The sequence below is a fragment of the Medicago truncatula genome, chromosome 3 (genome assembly GCF_003473485.1).
Source record: "Medicago truncatula cultivar Jemalong A17 chromosome 3, MtrunA17r5.0-ANR, whole genome shotgun sequence".
In the NCBI taxonomy this organism is placed as follows: Eukaryota; Viridiplantae; Streptophyta; class Magnoliopsida; order Fabales; family Fabaceae; genus Medicago; species Medicago truncatula.
Window position 1 is genome coordinate 56,942,982 of NC_053044.1, and position 19,170 is coordinate 56,962,151.

Consider the following 19,170-nt stretch of genomic DNA (forward strand, 5'->3'; position numbering starts at 1 on the left):
TTAGGGTTAGGTTAAATCTAGGGCAACAATTCGCGTTCGGGTTAACTTTAAGGAATAAGAGATAAAGTGTTGAAATAACGATTTTCTGAAAAGCGATTTGTTTTTTTCAAAAGAATAGGAGCGATTTAGGAGTGATGTTGCTTTTATTTTGATTAAATTAAATAGGGTTAATTAAATATAGGGGTAATACAGTAAAATTAAGCATTAGGGTTAGGTTAAATCTAGGGTAACAATTAGCGTTCGGGTTAACTTTAAGGATAGGGGTAATACAATAAAATTAAGCATTATGGTTAGTTTAAATCTAAAGCAACAATTAGTGTTTGGGTTAACTTTAAGGAATAAGAGATTGTTCAAAAAAATAGAAGCGATTTGTTTTGTTCAAAAGAATAGGGTTATTTAAACATAGGGGTATTGTAGGAAACGATTAGGAACAATCTGTATCTGTATGATTTTTGTCTTGCAAACAAAATAGGAAGAATTTGTTAATAGGAGTGATTTGTTTTTTTTTATGTTTATATGTTTAGTAGGAAATGATTTTTTTTTTTAAATAGGAGATTTCTGCAATTTGATATTTTAAACAGGGGTAATAAAGTAAAAGCAAACACTAAATTTAGGTTAAAATTAGGGCAACAATTAGCATTCGAGTTAACTTTAATAAATAAAATATATGTAACGGTCAGGATTCAAACCTCGTATTCTCTGTTTATTTACCTTAAAAGGAGAATTTCTAATTGCGTGATTTAAAAATAAAAAAAATTAAAAAAAAAAAAAAACTCATAATGTGCAATCAAATTATTTAGTCATTGCCATTAAAAAAAACAATATTTGGTCATTTTCATGCTTCTTCTCTTAGAGCATCTATAATGTAGCTCAATATTTTGTTTGTTAAAGTAGGTCTCATATGCATACATTACTCATTTTATAATATAGTAATGAACAAACACCAAATATATCCAAACCAACACCTCAACAAACGATTATTAAATGGATGTCATCAACCGTTTATATTTCATTACATTTCAATAAAACTTATTCATTTTTATACAATTTATTAAATGAAAAAGTGAAGAGAAAGAGGGAATAAGTGCTTCAAGTGTCACCATCCCCACCACTGCAACGTGACACCATACAATCACCGCCTCACCATCGTCCACCACTGTTGTGGTTGCCACTGCCCTACTTTAAAAACATGTCCTCAAAACAAATTTACAAAGTTTTTTTTTTCTGATCTCTAAACCAGTTATAAAATAAAGGGTTAATGGTGCTTTACCTCTTGTAATATAGGTCATTTTTTGTTTTCCCCCCTGTAAAATATTTTTTTTGATTTACCCCCTTGTAAAATATATTTTTTTTGGAATACCCCCTTAATAGGTCATATAAACGACTTATTTTAGAAAATTGTTTTTCAAAATGAAAAAGCAAGAAAAGAATACAATAAATACCAATACATCCTCCTACACAATCCTACATATCAAGTCAAACATAACTGAGAACTTAGATTTTGGGCACAAACTTCACTTAATATTTGATAAATCGCAAGTAAAATTCGGACCCCTATTTGAGGAGAACAATTGCCTCATCCTTTAAACTTTGAACTCCGTAAGATGCAGCAACTTATTTGAAGCCCATTTACTTCCTCTAATTACTGGGCTACCACCTGAAAGCAAAGATAAATTAATTAACTTCATCATTCATAGCTTCTAATTTCTAAAGTAGAATGTAATATAAGTTTGAATCACATGGCTATGATATTTTCAACATAAGTTCTATACTCTATTTATAAATATTTTACGAGAGAGGATTGTAAGAGTTTCTAACCATGTAAGCTAGCTGTATCTAGTGAGCCATCTGGCTTAACGCTCCAAAACAGCAGAGCATCGCCCATTTTCGGTTTCACTACTAAACCCTTTCCAGGATGATATTTGGATACAGAATTAAAGTTGGGCTTAGCATTAGGAAATACAGTCTCACCACCTTCTTCAACGTCAGACCTTCATAAGTACCAAAAACAAAGAACTGTCAAATTTGTATACAATTCCATCATAAAGCATAATATAAAACCAATATATGGAAAGAGAATAAGGGTTTACAGATACATAAGGACTGTAGCAACTCGTGGACCTCCATTGTTGGTGATTCTCCAATTAAAGTTGTAATCGTAATGAGGCTCAAATTTCTGCCCGACTTCATAGTGAATAATCTGAAGTCCCTCTCCATTCTCTGCATATTTAAAAGTTAAACAACGGTAAATGAGAACAAATATCAAGCAATCAATCATGTCGCTCGATAGAGGATACATGGTGATATGGCAAAACATTTTTTTTTTCTTGACAAACTCATGTTTTAGAGATACTTGGCATAAGAAACGGTTTCAAGAATTCAGATATGGGATGATTAAGAAAAAAGACACTCATTTGTGACAATCAAATTGCATTGCACATCACCTTAAATTTACTTTTTCACGAGAGAACCATCTACCGACGCATTGAGGTAGACTGCCACTTAATTAGAAAGACTAATGCAGGTAGACTGCCACTTAATTAGAAAGACTAATGCAACCAATGTTTCTCACTATAAGTTCTTCAGAGGGTCTTCAAGAAGTGATATGTGCAATAAATTTGGTGCATTATGCACAATACTTCAATATATGTGCAACAACAACTAAAAAAGGCTAAGAGATGAAGGGAAAGAGGCAAACATGTGTACACAGGTATTACACAAAAACTCATACCTATTGGTATGGAGGTAATATCAGCAATTCTCCGTTCAACATTCTGCACAATTTTGTCTTTTCCTCTCTCCAGAAATGTTCCTGAACTAGTTCGAACGCTACATGCATGGGATATAACAAAAGTAATGCATTACCGCTCGACACTAAGAACTCAAGACAATGTATATGGAAAAAAACACAAGCATAGGCAAACCTGTTTAGTATACCCTGTCCGGTTACGCCATCGACAACAAGTGACCTTTGCATGAAAGGCTTGGCAAGATTGATCAAATGCTCACATTCTTCTTTTGACTGTTCAAAATGATAGGCAGAATGGACATGTTAATGCAATATACATTCCAACAGTTTACTACCACAAGAATTCAAAGAAGTAAACTAAGATCTCTCCCATTTCAAAAAAAAAAAACTAAGATATCCACTCAAACTCCGGAGTCTTTTAGAAAATTCAAGTTAGTTCAAGTTTACTGCAATCTGAATATTCCATGTATGAATACCTAGATTTTCTTTTATATTAACCACCCAGAAAACCCTCTATCTTCGTACAATTTAATTTCCCATGAGCCTAGCCTATGCTTACAACATTACAAGTGGAATTATATATTTCTCCTTGACAAACTGCAATATCATATATGCAGCCCCTCTATTCAATACTTGAAGAACTTAATCTTCCATACAATCATTTATTATTTAATTGATTTAAGAAAGAAAGTAAGATAAACAGCCATTTTGGTCGAACGAGTGATGTGCTGCCATTATAGTCACTTAATGTATCGAAATTGCAAACACAACCTCAGGTTTCTTTTTAGTTGGTCGGTTTGGTCCTCAAATGTGTTTTTCGTTATTCAATTTAGTCCATAAAATTACAAGCGTCATTTTTTTTCAATTTTGATACATTTAGGGACTCTAACGACAGCGCCTCACGCTCACCAACCAAAATTGATGTTTACCCCAGGAAAATATTTCCAATCTCAAATGTTCAAAAACTAAATTCACAATTTAATAAAATGTATTGTGATAAATGTTAGATTAATTTTCTCTTCAACTATCTTATGTATTCTCATCTAAATTTAGGTTCAAAAATTGTTTTCCTTACATCCTCTCATATTAATTTTCTCTTCAACTATCTTATGTAATCTAAAACTGACCAGAAAATTGTGATACATGGAAGCTCTTGGCTCCGATGAAAGAACTTCAGTCCACTGATCCTTCCTTTCCGACAAACTGAAACAAATTCCGGGGGCAACAATCACAAAACATGAAAGAATAAACATATTTCAAATCAAAATCAAATAGAATATCACTCACTCTACGAAGTTTTCATCCTTCCTTCCTGACAAACTGAAACGAAATCCAAAGAATCAAGAAACATGAAAGATTAAACACATTTCAAATCAAAATCAAACAGAATAACCACTCACTCTATGAAGTTTTTAGCATTCCTTTCCGTCAAACTGAAACAGATTCCAGAGGCAACAATCAAAAAACATGAAAGATTAAACACATTTCAAATCAAAATCAAACAAAATACCACTCACTCTATGTAGTTTTCATCCTTCCTTTCCGTTAAACTGAAATGAATTCCAGAGGCAGCAGTCACAAAACACGAAAGATTAAACACATTTCAAATCAAAATCAAATAGAATAACCACTCACTCTATGAAGTTTTTATCATTCCTTTCCGTCAAACTGAAACAAATTCCAGAGGCAACAATCACAAAACATGAAAGAATAAACACATTTCAAATCAAAATCAATCAGAATACCACTCACTCTATGAAGTTTTCATCCTTCCGTTCCGTCAAACTGAAACGAATTTCGGGGGCAGCAATCACACATCATGAAAGATTAAACACATTTGAAATCAAAATCAAACAGAATACCACTCACTCTATGAAGTTTTTATCCTTCCGTTTAGTTCGTTTTAAGCTGGTCGCTGTCTCCACCTCGCTATTCTTCTGACCTGCAAAACTTTTCCGTTAGACAAAGTTTTAAAAAAGGATTTGTAGCCGAGAAAAAGGCCATGACGAAAAGGTAAAAGGTAGCTGTCGTTACAGTCTTCCCCGTTTTACATATTAAAAAACACTAAATAAAATAAAAATCACAATGAAACGCACTTAAGGCCGCACGACAAAACACCATTACTGCCGTAACAAAACGCAATTCATGAAAATAGACGGAGAATCACGTTATTTTTCAATTGAGGTGGATGAAAATGACATTTTTAGTAGAGAATTGAACATAGAATACATAATGTTATCCCCTTTGGACACTTTTTCCTAGTTTAGAATTTTAATTTTATCCTAATTTAAGTTAGTATATATATTATTTAAAAGTTGTGCAATGTTGTGATTAATTCACACCACACAACCCTTCTTTGTGACGTAGAATCCATTACTGCTGAGTTTGAGAAATCTTATAGGTGACCGCAGCCATTATTTAAAATCTTGTTAGTGTGCGTATAATGCCCAAGGACTTAGAAAGCCCATAATAAAATATAACCCTAAATCAACTAACTATCTATGATACCAAGAAGAGAAAAGCTGCCGTTTAATTTCATTCCATGTTCTTCCACCGTACCAAAAACAGCTTCGTGTCATGTTTCTTCTTTTTTATCATGATTTATGAGCGTGTGAGAGACATGCAGATAACCGGTGCAAAACTACTTTTCTAGGGTATACAAAATGGAAAAAGATAAGATGACATATGTATGCAATTCGAAACGGTGATAAATAAGCGCAAGTGATGGTGGGGGTAAAACTCAACGGAAAATGAAATATAGGTCAAAACCAAACTTGATTTTGATTTTAAAAGTAGAGTGATTAACTATAATCATCAGAAATAATCATGTACAGAACTAACACAGAGTGTACCTGAATTTGGAGTGACCTTGCAGACCATCTTGGTTGTCAACAAGAACCGCGAAAGCTATTGACGTTTCTATTTTATTTATAATAGGAAGGGATGTCAAAGAACCGTTTCTGACAGTGACATGAGAGACTTGCGAGCGACAGATATATATATATATATATATATATATATATATAAAGTACCAAATCTATTTATATAACCTTGGTTTGCACAGTTTAGCTTTTATTTAAGGCTTAAATGTGTAAATCGTCCCTTTAATTTGGCGTGTTTTTGGTTTTCGTCCCTGTATCTTTTTTTGTTCTAAAACAACTCCTGTAAGTTAATAACTTTTTGATTTTCGTCCCTCCCGTCAACTTCCGTTACAAAAACGCACATGTGGCAAACAGAGGATGACGTGGCAGACGATGCTGACGTGGCAAACTTATTGATGAGTCACACGGTGAGAGGGACCAAAACCAAAAAACGAAATTTGTAGAGGGATCAAAGCCAAAAAAACAAAATTCGTAAAGGGACCAAAACCAAAAAGCGAGAAAAAAATAGCTTTCTTCATCTTCTTCCTTCCACCTCTTTTACATCTTCATCGTCTTCATAAATTCATCAAAAAACCCAGGAAAAAATACTAAGAAAAGAGATAAAAAAAAAAAAAAAAACTCAAAATCATCATCTCACTCTCAATAGACAACTTCTCACAAACCCAAACAAAATTCCAATTGACAATGGTCAGATTGACATCTCAACACTAAAATCCACAATGTTCATAGTCCCAGCTAAACTTTTATTGATAATATCAAAATCAAATTATAACAACAAAATCCTCATTGTGAATGCTCGAATTCCCAATATTGAAAAAATTCACAAAATTCTCAAATTGAAAAACCTAAAGAATGATTTTTTTTTTCATTACCAACTCTCGTCTCATCATTGATCTCGCATCTCTGTTGTTTCTTGGTCACTCCAAATGCTTTCTTTGTCAATTCTTTGAACTCTAATCTCATCATTTTTGTTTCGAACATTTGGGTCGTGTTCTTTTTTTCGGTTGATTTGGAAGATTGTTGTGTGAAATTGGATTATAAGAGAAAGGTTCAAGTTTGATATGAATATTCTTTTCATTTGAATATTTAGAGGGATAATAAATAGAATTGAAAAGTATGTTGGAATGTTGAATTGAGATAAGTTTTATTTTAAACGATTTTAAAGTGTGTGAAATTGGATTGCACGTTGAACGGTGAGTATATTGGTTTAATTTGATTTTGTTGTTTGTGAGAAGAAATAAAAGAGAAGTTATCACATGAAGGTATAATTGAAGGTGTTGGATTGAGTTTGTTGTTGTTTTGAGTTGATGGATTTTTGGATTTTGAAGTGATGAATTTATGTGTTTGTTTGATGATAATGATAAAGTTTATGAAGACAATGATAGTAATGAAGAAGAAAATGTGGGAAGAAGATGAAGAAATGTAATTAAATTTGAATTTTTCGTCTTGTTTTTTGGTTTTTGTCCCTCTACAAATTTTGTTTTTTGGTTTTGGTCCTGGAAATAGTCAAGTCCATCTACAAATTTCGTTTTTTGGTTTTGGTCCCTTTACGAATTTTGTTTTTTTGGCTTTGGTCCTTCTACAAATTTCGTTTTTTGATTTTGGTCCCTCTCACTGTGTGACTCATCAATAAGTTTGCCACGTTAGGCACTACCACATCATCCTCCGTTTGCCACATGTGCATTTTTGTAACGGAAGTTGACGGGAGGGACGAAAATCAAAAAGTTATTAACTTATAGGGGCTATTTTAGAACAAAAAAAGATACAGGGACGAAAACTAAAAATACGCCAAATTACAGGGACGATTTACATATTTAAGCCTTTATTTAAAACATTCTCCGTCGTAGGGGTGGCAATGAACCGAACCAACTCGATTAAAATTTGTAATTTGATTCGATAATTTATTCATTGAACTTGAGCTGAAAATTAAGTTCGTCAACTAATTGAGCTGAACTTGAACTATATGTTGTTCGACTCGTTTGGTTCACAAGATGACTCGATTATATATGTATATAACACTTAAAAAAATATTTTTAAATATGTATATAATACTTTCAAAACTAGGAGAAACACTTAGCAATAATAGGATAAAAATGAGCTACATTAAAATTGATAAACAATGTCATACACAATGTTGTTGTTGTTTTTAAGGATTTCAAAACTAAAAAAGTCTCGCATCGAAAAATGCATGAAAAATGGAGGATACGATTATCTATAATAAGAGAAACATATGTCACAAGAAGACAAAATTGGATTTGGTGGTTGCATATCATTGTTAAATTTGACTTTTGAGATACGTGGTTCAAGTGGCTTTACTCATTTTCATACTTAAAGTTGTGTCCTTTGAACAAACAAATTGAATTTAATGAGCTGAACCAAACTGTTCGTGAACTTTAAACGAGCCGAACTTGAGCTGAAAAAAAGTTTGTGTTAAACTCGAACCGAGGTTCAAACTGAGCCAATTCTTAACGAGTCGAGTCGAGCTCAGACATGTTCGATTCGATTCGACTCATTTCCAGCCCTAGGTGTGGGACTTATGCTCTTTTTTAACAAAACTAAGCTTTCATCCATAATCACCTATGAAGCTCGGATACGTGCTACGTGTGCAGATACAAACGATACGATACAGGTATGCGGATACATAAATCTTTTAAAAGCTAAAAGTCATTAACATTATTTTTTTACTCTTCATTATTTTTTTAAAGAAATTTCTCTTTATTATTATATTATTATAAAAGTCACAATTTTTGAAAATAATACATGTGATCAAAATAAATAAATAAATAACGTAAAGTTTTCGTATAAATCATATTCGATTTTCATTCATATCTTATGATATTAGCAGAAGTATTATTAAAAGAACTCAACACAAATTTTGTTTAATATTGATTAATTGAATCTACTCTCTCGTTATCTTCATCCACAAGAAATTTGATTTTTAAGAGGTTCATCGAGACAATTTGACTGATTCGTGTCTGAAGTTGAATTATTTAAATCGAATTTTCATAACATTGTCTCACTTGGAAAAAAGGGTGAAAATTCCATATTGAACACGTGTGTGGATGGAAACAATCAAGGTAGCTCGAGCAATAGGGGGGCTTAACCTTGCACCAGAAAAAGGCCAGGATAACACAGTCAAATTTTGTTCTCTACCATGCAAAAATCAGTATAGTCTAAAGTGCTTTACGAAAAGTTGTACCAATGTTACTATATAATTTCAAAAACTTGTTTGCGTGCCATGCACAAAATGCACAAAAACTTGTTTACTATAATTGTTCCATCCAAACATATGTATGCATTCATCTTACTGTACACAAAAATGAGTATGGGAAACAGAGTTATTTACAAAATCATTTATACATGAGAAAATGGAGACATCAGAGGAAGGTTGAGGAGCACCTATCCCTCAATCAAACACACCAGCACACAAGGAAAAATGGGATGGCTGAACCATAACCAGAGTAATAATGGCACCCTCTTCTCCATCATTTGTTTGAAGCAATTTCCGAATCCTATTATCATTTTTTTCCTTTCCTATTTCTTCATTTTCTGTTGTAACATGTTTTTTCTATCTTGCAATTTGGTTATTTTTTTAGTTAAACCCTATTCTTATTCTGTTTCTACATTATTTTTGTTCCCCCTTTATTTTGAAGACAATGAGAGTGTAGCGTTAATTCAGACGATGAAAATCTTATATTTTGATTACAAAGAATGTAATTTAGAAAGTGAAATGCTCACCAATGCATTTACTGAATACCATTGTTGTAACTTTTAACAAAGGAAGTACATAAATTATGCACTTTTTTAACTAATGAAATGCATGAATTTTGTATTTTTAACTAATTTGGTGCATCAATTATTTGCTTCATTATGTGAGCTTACAAGATTATTATATTCATTCTTCTTTGGTTGATTTGCTCAGATGTATTGAACAATTTTGATTTATTTATTGTTATAAGTTTCTTGATTCATAGAGGAAGTAGGAAGAGTACAACCAAATATGAGAAAGGAGGCACAATATAGTTAGAATTAAGGCTTAATTGCACTTTTGGACCCCTATCTTTTCAAAAGTTGCGGTTAAGGACCCCTAACTAATTTAAATACAAAACAGCCCCCTATGTTTTGATTCTTTGACAGTTTTGGACCCCCAAGGCAAAAAAAATAAAAAAATTTGACACGTGGCACCTCACTTAGGGTGCCACGTCAGCGTTGACCGAGTCAACAATGGACTGGGGGTCCAAAACTGCCAAAGAATCAAAACATAGGGGGCGGTTTTGTATTTAAATTAGTTAGGGGTCCATAACCGCAACTTTTGGAAAGATAGGGGTCCAAAAGTGCAATTAAGCCTAGAATTAATAAAGGGCAATCCAGTTGGAACACGATACCGTTTCTGTAAGATGATAAAAATTTTGCGAAAACAGCTGAAGAAGCAGCCACTGATTTGACCACATTGTTAATTGAGTTGTTTAATAAGGATGAAAAACTTCAGAAAAGTTCTCTGTTCATTGTAGCAGAGTCTTATGGTTGCAAATTTTGGATTATCTGCTCTTAAACTATCAGATCTCAGATTAGTCGCATTCAATTAATGGTTATTGAAAACAATTCTGACTTATGACTGGGAATAGTTAAATTGTTGTTTTCTTGTTAGGAAATGATGGATCCTTTTGTATTAAAATATTTTTAGAACATAATAACTTCAAGAAAATTTATGATTTTGGGAAACTTTTTCTTATGTATGTGTGGTATTAGGAGACGGTTGAATGTCACCAGAAGATTTTCTGGTGTGTGATAGAATTGTTCTGCCAATAAGTTTATTTTGTTTAGTGGTGGTTTCGAATTGCAGTTGTTGTTCGCTGCAAACCTTTATATTGCGGTAATGGACAAATTGGTGGTTGTGACTTGTGGTTGTGGAACCTCAATTTAAAACTATTTGAACTCTCACAAATTTCATACTTGATCCGAATTTTCAGTTCTCGTGAGGTCCTCCCTTCAAAGCCTTCTCAAGACTTGATGATAATGGACTGAAAAAATCAAGCAGGTAAATATGTTTTCCATCTTCTCAATTAGAAAATGTTGTGCAAAAGCCAAAAAGGTTAATACATAGACAGGTCAATTTCTCTAGAACCTAACAAATCCATTTTGTAGATCATTATAGCTCAGAGGATCAAGAAGCAACTTGAAGATGGTAAAGTTTTTTGTGCACCCAACTCATGGAGTAAATCAACATTTGAGTTTGTTAATATCTAATCAATGAATATGTAATATGAATTGTTTGATCTCAGATCAATAGTTGAGATTGATAATTACGTGTAACTGTGTAACGATATTATTACTGCAGGGAATCCAATCTCAATTTCAATATAGTAAACTTCTTGCTCTGCTTGATTTATAAGCAGATTACACGAATATGGAAAATATGATCAATGTGAAAAGCGTGTTTGTGGTTATATTAGTCAAGGATACATTAATCAATATGGGAACCGTGAATAACAATAGTAAATGCATGGGAACCGTGAATAGTGAATATATTGATTATGAGAACCTTGAATAAAAAGTTTTGGAAAAAGAGAATGGACAAGGGTAAATTAGGAAGAACATGAACAATTTTACATTGATATTGCAAAACGACTTATAATAATAAATTTATTTTGGTATAAAACCAATCAATTTCTTCTGGGCTTCTTTCACTCTTTTAGGTTCATTAGGGGTGTTATATCTTTCAGTTTCCAGTTATTATGGTAGACATTTTTTCTCTTTGATTTCATCTGAATTTGTAGTTCCTTTTTTGCCACAAGGGGTCACCCTGACTTTCTATGGAATCGCAGGTCTCTTTCTAAGTTTACATTGGTGGCTTCTAATTTTTTGGGACAAATGTTTTTTCCAAAGCGACTTACATTGTGGGACGGAGGGAGTATTTCTTTTGACCGAATACATCTTGACAAAGTGCCCCTACTCACGTCCAATGCTTCAGAAAGATCTCTAATAGTTGTTCTTTTTTTCAAAGGAATGTCACGAACTCGATCAAGGTCTACTTGAACTCTCTTGCGCCCACAATTTCCTGCCCTTTTACTAGACACATCAGCATGCACTCCTTTGTTCTCGGCAAGTTTCCAAATACGTTGAACATACCGTATATGAAGTGAAAATTGCGACGCCACTAAGCTGGTCATTCCTCTTTTCAATTTTCCATCAACACTTTTCTCTAATAAAGCCTCATATATTAATCTTCTTTCAATATTAGACAACACCTTTCTCCTTCGTACCTCTGGTACTTCCAAATCTGACATGTCATTGTCATTGTCTTCTTCTATATGTAGGATGAAATAAACATTATATAAGACGTTTTCATAGATTAATTATTAGAAAGAAAAGAAAACAAATTAAATAAATAGGATAAATTATACCCGTACATTCTAATCCAATATCTTCATGTAGTACATTGCTATTTTCTGCATAATTTTCTTCATACTGTTCACTTTCTAATAACACGCAAAAGAACATATAAGAACATGGAATGTAAAATAATGTTAAAAAAGAAAACTATAAATTAATTGATCAAGTTTGTAGTGTGAGAAAATAAGACAAAGTTTATTCTTAACTACAATCATAAGATAGAGGCGTGAAGAAGCAATAAACGGATGTTTAGTTACTTACCAATATGCTCCTGGACATCTTCATTCAAACATGTATCAAATGGTTGCACATTCAAGTCAAACGAAAATTGCAGTGGAGAATTTGGAATGATATTAAGATCAATATTTTGTGCTACATTGATGTTTAAATCGGGGAGATGATGCATTTCATTTGAATTTTGTTGCTGGACATCTCCATTATCAATTTCTTGATTAAAAATTTCAGATTCATGATTTGAAGTCATATTAGTATGTTTTTGTTTAGTTCAATAATCTTAATTTATAGAAAAAATGAACAGCCACATACTAATTTGTTGGAGGAAAACTTGAAAAAATTTCATGAACAAATTGGAGGTTTTTTTATAAATCAAATGAAATTTTTCTTTACATGGGAGAAAGAGAGAAAAGGTATCGTTGCCTTGGTACATGCAATTGAAGAGAGAGAGAAGGAACCATATGAATTCATTGCCTTGGAGTTGGAGGAATGTGGGATGGTGGCAATTAAGTTGGAGTAATTGTGTTGCCAAGGGTAAAAGAGGAAAACACATATTTAATTTTAACAAAGTTCACAAAAGTTAAATATTTCTTAATATGCGTAAAAGTGTCAAAGCGACTTACATTGTGGGACGGAGGGAGTACGAAAAAACTCAAATGCTATAAAACCTGCATTAACTGAAGGAAATAAGAAAGCTTGATTACAATTTTGCATATCAATGCTTGATAGTGCTAGCATAGATCGTGATCCAATTTTCAAGGGGATGTATAACACCGTTCACATTGACGAGAAGTGGTTTTATTTGAAAGAAAAGTCGAAGAAGTTTTACTTGGTCCATGATGAAGAAGATCCAATTTTCAGTTGTCAAAGCAAAAATTACATACCAAAAATCATGTTTTTAGTGGCCATTGCTAGACCAAGATTTGATGCACAAGGAAAAGAAATATTCTCCGGGAAAATTGGTGCATTTCCCTTAATAACAAGAGAGCCAGCTAGAAGGTCTAGTGTAAATAGACCTGTTGGTACACTTGAGACAAAACCAATACAATCGATTACTAGAAATGTCATCAAGAAATGTGTGCTTGAGCAAGTTGTACCTTCCATGATGGAACTATGGCCAATTGAAGAAAGGGGTCAACCAATATTTATTCAACAAGACAATGCAAAAACACACATTGATTCTGAAGATCAAGATTTTCGTTGTGTAGCCTCACAAAATGGATTTGATATTCGTTTGGTGCGTCAACCACCAAACTCTCCTGATTTAAATGTTTAAGATCTTGGTTTCTTTAGGTCAATTCAAGCCTTACAACACAAGAAGTCTCCTAACTCTGTTGATGATCTTGTGGATGCAGTTCAAAAGTCATTTGAAGAGTATGACACTATCCTGTCAAATCGTATATTTTTATCACTTCAATCATGTATGATTGAAATCATGAAAGTAAAAGGTACCCACAACTACAAGATTCCACATATGAAGAAAGAACAATTAGAAAGAAGAAAGGAATTGCCAACACAAAGGAAATGTGATATTCAATTGGTGCAAGAGGTTCTTAGTTATTTAGATCAATAGGTGGAAAAGAATAGTGAGATGTTGAAGTTACTTTCATTTTTGTGTTTTGAGTATTGCTTGGATTTATTCACTGTTAGAATATGCTACTGAATGGTTATGAAGAATTATCGTAAAATAAAATCACAAAATTAGTGATGAGTAAATAAACAATTAACAAGAATATAAGTAAGATTGAGAAAGGATAAAAAGATCTTAAATTCATAAAAAAAAAAAAAAAAAAAAAAAAACAAGTTTTTGTCTGATGCACGGCTCATATTATTGAGAAAGGATTTCCCCTTAAAAACAACTCTTATTATAAGATGATAAAAAAGACAACTTTTAATAAAACTTTGGAAGATAAATCTTGCGTAATTTCTTGTACTCCTTTTTAATTTCGTCTGAACTGTCATCTTCCTCGTCAGGAAATTTGTTCAAATCCAAACCATTGTCTTCAGGGATATTTAAATCAATGTTTAAGTTGTCTTCAACATCTTCCAAGTTGTCTTCAACATCTTCTTCATCCATGGTATCTGGAACCATCTCTGAATCAATGGGATCTTCATCATCTTCTTCATCCATGGAATCTGGAACTATTTCTGGGAATTTAGAAACTTCATCCCCTTCAGTATCAGTAAAAACCTCAGAATCTATAGAGTCTTCTACTACTTCTGAAAATGTTTTTGTGTCTTTGGAAATTTTCATGGTTAAAAAAGTAACATTATCATAGTTAGATACAAGTTTATAAAGAGTCTGAGTAACAATTTGTGGAGAGAGTCAATAGTTAAGTTCAATGTCAAATTTAATTAATGTAGATTATATGGGAACCGTGAATAACAATAGTAAATGCATGGGAACCGTGAATAGTGAATATATTGATTATGAGAACCTTGAATAAAAAGTTTTGGAAAAAGAGAATGGAAAAGGGTAAATTAGGAAGAACATGAATAATTTTACATTGATATTGCAAAACGACTTATAATTTGAGACAAATGTTTTTTCCAAAGCGACTTACCTTGTGGGACGGAGGGAGTATTATCTATAGGGTTTTTCTATCATTTGCACGTGTTAAGAAGTTTAAAATAGTAAAATTGTATCGGAACTTATGCATTTTATTTATATTAACTATAAAACTTTTTAATAAATAATTGTTGTTTTTCAATGTAAAGTTACTATTTTTTCAATGTAATGTTAGACAAACCCTTATCTATAAACATCCAATTTTTTACTCTCCAATGGGTGTCTATAGTTTAGCGTCAAATAGGTGAAGCATGCTTTTATGCCCTCTCTCTCTCTTTGTCTCTCTCTCTCTCTCTCTCTCTCTACTTCTACTTTCACAGTCGTGTTTCTCCTCTCATCCCTCGCCGTCGTCGACTTGACCGCCACCGTCCACCTCAGCCTCAACACACCGCCGTCGTTTTTCCTTTTTGAAAATCACCTCAATGATCCTATCTAATCCTTTGTATTGCGACTGACATTGCCTTAATAATGCAGGGTGGCAGTTCCAACGGATACCCGTCTGATTTACATGTTCTGATTGGAAAAAAAAATGCTTTTTAAGGTTGAAATTACAAATGGCAACTTGCTTCACAGCTGGAGAAATTACGGTGTCAAACGAACATCCGATGACGCTGATCTTATCAAAATGTTCATTAAGCGTCATGACCTGAAGGTTAGTGCTTATTTTGTGTGCTACCATACGTGTTTTCGTTTACAATATTTGTGCTTCTCTGAAAAGTAATGTCTAATTGCAATGTTCATCTCAGATTTTTTATGATGAGGATGATGCCGGTGACATTGATGTTACTTTCACACAAACTAATACGACGCATTTGGAGGTATATCCGAGTTTAATTTATATTATTAATTGTGCAGTTTTACTCTATATCAAGCAATCGCATAATAACTTCTTTCTTTGCTTCAGAATGTACAGGTACAATTGCTTGAGGCTGGTGACTCAACCAAGACTGATGTCAACAAAAATGAAGAGCAGAATACACCATGTAGCAAGGGGTCTGGAAAGAGGTCTGCTGATTTGGATGATTGTGATATTGTCGACTACAAAGATGATGGTGAAATGTCTATTAACAAACCTGTGAAGCTGAAATGTGTGAAGATCGAAAAGGATGCTTGATGCGAATGAATGGAGGGAAATATCATGTTTTTAGTTTAAATTGAATCCAGCTTTTGTCCTTTGTCTGGATCAGTTTGTTTTTTAAGTATAAGTCTCAGCAAGACTGTTTTATGTTTTTTTTTTCTTTTTCTGCCTATCGAACAAGTTTGCTTGCTTATTATAACTTAATTTATTTCCCTTTTTATGTTTACAAATCATCCAATAGTGAGCACGTTAGTTTTCCAATATATGCGATTCAGTGTTTAACAGTTAACTAAAATTAATATTTCTTAATCATTCAATATGCAGTTAGTTTTCCATCATATGAACAACAATTACTGCAAGTCACTCGCAAGCAAAAGAATGATAGTGAGAGGAGAAGCACTGATTATAAAGAATGATAGTGCTGATTTTCAATAGTGAGCTCTGCCATCTAATTCTAACCCTCATCATATGATTGTTGAAGCCTTTGATCAAGTGAGGACATGGAGCCTACATGGTCACCTAACCTTCCTTCTATAATTCATTCAATCAGCTGCTGTTTGCTCTGATATAACCCCCTGGCTGACAGATCACATAGAGCTCCCCAAAATGCTCCCAAATACCGCTGCTACAATCCACTGAAAAAAAATGGTAATTTTAAAGGAATAAATTATTGAAGTGGTTAAAAAGAGAAAAGACTAATGAGTGAGGGGACATGTTAATGAGAGACCATGTATGAAACCAACCAAAGCAAAGAAATGTTAACATGCAATGGCTTGAAAAGAAAAAGGAAAGGGGTACAGGGATTACAAAATTTAACAAACTAAGGATATAATATCAAAAAATTGAGGTGTGAGAATAGCATTAAGATAGCAGCAGAAACTTTAAGTTACTAATTCTTTGTTAACAATCATTAACAAAGAATGCACATTATAACTAGAGCAGGTTATAACTAGGTATGCAATGAATATAACTGTTAAATTTACATAGAAAAGAAACTGAATATAAACTAACTGTATAATTTAGGGTGCAGGACTATATTTTTGTGCACTTATATAACAGACAACATACAAGTGATTGTAATTTACATAAATCACGTTTTTAAATCAATTATACTTTCAAAAAATGAAAAATGAATATATTATATTCACACTGTTGAATATGCTGAAAATGTGGAATTGCAAATGATTTAAACTTTTATTTAAGTTTACTTGAATAATATCATTAAAAGATCCACCATGACTGTTTAGTTTATTATGGTTGTGTAGACATTGATTATTGCAGTGCTCAAGAATAGTCTATTTAACCAATGTCATAACTTAGCATTTAACATTTTCCTGCTACCAATATTCAGTTCTCTATCCTACCTGACCACAATATTCTAAAACATAGTTCTACATCTTTGCTGCAATCTCCATTCTCATATCTCAGGTAAAGTCTGCAATATTTAATAGAAATTCGGTTGTTTCCTCCAATTTGTCATATGCCATGGCCAACACAATGTATATCTAAGATATGACATCTGTTTTAGAAGCATACTTAATGGAATTTTAACCAATCCGCATGTATCTCAGAAAATGCTTCCTAACAAGAGGCAGAAAGTGCAGAGTGGAATGAACCCTTTGTCCGACATTACTAACGGTATATGCAAAATTAAACTGATCTATATATATTGTATTCCATCTATCATTTGTTTAGTATGGTTCAATTGATTTTTTTTAATGAGTATAATTGTAGTGGATGTATCTTCTAAATCAAAAGCGGGAGCCCAAACTGTTGGACTGAAGAAGCTTACGCCTATTAAACCTGGGAAATACATTCTGAAGCAAAAATTCAGTGATGGATATGGTAAGGAAAACTATTCACAAACAAAGGATAATCATGCAATGGCAATAGATAGTTGTGGAATGGTTGAAGAGGATGAAGTTCCAACCAAAGTGCATGGTAAATTGTCATATGAACTTATTATAATCAAACTTCTGTATCATATATGCTTACATTTTGCTTAATAAATTAATTAGTATTTTGGGATTCATCTGAGTTGTATTTCTCTAATACTAGATGCCGAGCAACGCGATAAACACAAATTGGGATTCACACAAGTTGTGTACTTACCGATGGAGTGCAATGAGAACGGTGAGGTTTCCGACATTCCTGAAAACAATTATGGTAATTTGACATCAGAATTGCCACTGCGTTCATGAATTGTCTAATTTTCCCAGGCCAGGTGAATTTTAATATTTGATATAACAACAACTTCTTACACAATTCCTATGATGCAGATGTAGAAGGCAACATAGCAGAAACAGTTGATGATGGATTGAGTTTCCTTCATCATGAAGATTTCGAGGCTGAGTGTTATCAGAACAATGAAGGGGAGGATATATCTGATAATGAATATGGTATGAGTGGAAATCATTATTTAATTCCAATTCTATACACAAAAAATCAAAATAATGTGAAGTTCTGCGGAAACTAACTTTTGCTTTTCTTAACCAATTTATAAGATGATGTTGAAGATGAAGACGAAGTAGATGGAGCCAATGACACAGGTTATTTTTAAACTTTCTACCTTTTGCAGCATAAAGAAAATTTGTTTGGACAATTATGTTAACAAGTCTCATATCAAATTAGCATATGAGATATGTATCACAGCAAACTTATGTGTATGCAAATTTAACGCAGATTACTTTCAAGTGGGAGAGCCACGTTTTGTTTGTGAATCATGTGGTGCATTAATGTGGTATGAGGAAAGGGTTGGAAAACATCGTGACACATCAAATCCCGAATTTAGTCTGTGTTGTATGCAAGGGCGTATAGAAATAGCACCATTTAAACGTCTTCCTCGCCAACTGTATGATCTATACCATGAGAACGACAAGAAAAGTAAATTCTTTATGGAAAATATAAGATCGTTCAATAGTATGTTTGCTTTTACCTCTATGGGAGCAACTATTGACAAAACCAAAAACGATGGAAATGCTCCACCAGTATTCGTCTTGAACGGAGAAAACTACCACCAAATTGGTAGTTTGCTGCCCAAAGAAGGTGACCAACCTAAGTTCGCTCAATTGTATATTTATGATACGGATAATGAGCTCAGCAATCGCATGGCAGCAGTAGGGTACGTCGGTAAATATTTTCAAATGTCATTATATTAACAAGCATTTATTTGGTAGAAATATTATATGTTTCCGTTCATAATATACTGATTGTATAATTTGGGGGAATTACTTTGACAAGATGAAGGATGATAAAAACTCAATGA

General features: G+C 33.0%; 3 protein-coding genes across 3 annotated transcripts; 2 read left to right on the forward strand and 1 right to left on the reverse strand.

The window, feature by feature from the left end:
- Positions 1-1,429: 1,429 nt before the first annotated feature.
- LOC120579749 (probable prolyl 4-hydroxylase 3) lies at positions 1,430-5,712 on the reverse strand. Its single transcript, XM_039832462.1, has 13 exons — positions 5,602-5,712; positions 4,619-4,691; positions 4,502-4,534; positions 4,385-4,417; positions 4,267-4,299; positions 4,150-4,182; positions 4,037-4,069; positions 3,877-3,952; positions 2,925-3,022; positions 2,732-2,829; positions 2,091-2,220; positions 1,819-1,991; positions 1,430-1,657 (listed from the first exon to the last, which is right to left on the reverse strand). Exons 1-13 carry the CDS (start codon positions 5,627-5,629, stop codon positions 1,584-1,586), a joined length of 915 nt encoding a protein of 304 aa, XP_039688396.1. The 5' UTR covers positions 5,630-5,712; the 3' UTR covers positions 1,430-1,583.
- A 7,264-nt stretch (positions 5,713-12,976) lies between these two features.
- LOC112420305 (uncharacterized) lies at positions 12,977-13,534 on the forward strand. Its single transcript, XM_024779100.1, has one exon. It carries the CDS (start codon positions 12,977-12,979, stop codon positions 13,532-13,534), a length of 558 nt encoding a protein of 185 aa, XP_024634868.1.
- A 1,527-nt stretch (positions 13,535-15,061) lies between these two features.
- Positions 15,062-16,119, forward strand: LOC112419910 (uncharacterized). Its single transcript, XM_024778103.2, has 3 exons — positions 15,062-15,479; positions 15,574-15,645; positions 15,732-16,119. The coding sequence occupies exons 1-3, from the start codon at positions 15,357-15,359 to the stop codon at positions 15,939-15,941; spliced, it is 405 nt and encodes a 134-aa protein (XP_024633871.1). The 5' UTR covers positions 15,062-15,356; the 3' UTR covers positions 15,942-16,119.
- Positions 16,120-19,170: the final 3,051 nt, after the last annotated feature.

Coding starts and splice junctions, on each gene's coding strand:
- LOC120579749 (XM_039832462.1), bottom strand. CDS start 5,629: ATGGTCTGCAAGGTCACTCCAAATTCAG. Junction 3,023..3,876: donor CCATGTATCACAATTTTCTG/GTCAGTTTTAGA, acceptor CATTTTGAACAG/TCAAAAGAAGAATGTGAGCA. Junction 1,658..1,818: donor AGATACAGCTAGCTTACATG/GTTAGAAACTCT, acceptor CTTTGCTTTCAG/GTGGTAGCCCAGTAATTAGA.
- LOC112420305 (XM_024779100.1), top strand. CDS start 12,977: ATGCTTGATAGTGCTAGCATAGATCGTGATCCAATTTTCAAGGGGATG.
- LOC112419910 (XM_024778103.2), top strand. CDS start 15,357: ATGCTTTTTAAGGTTGAAATTACAAATGGCAACTTGCTTCACAGCTGG. Junction 15,480..15,573: donor TTAAGCGTCATGACCTGAAG/GTTAGTGCTTAT, acceptor TGTTCATCTCAG/ATTTTTTATGATGAGGATGA. Junction 15,646..15,731: donor CTAATACGACGCATTTGGAG/GTATATCCGAGT, acceptor TCTTTGCTTCAG/AATGTACAGGTACAATTGCT.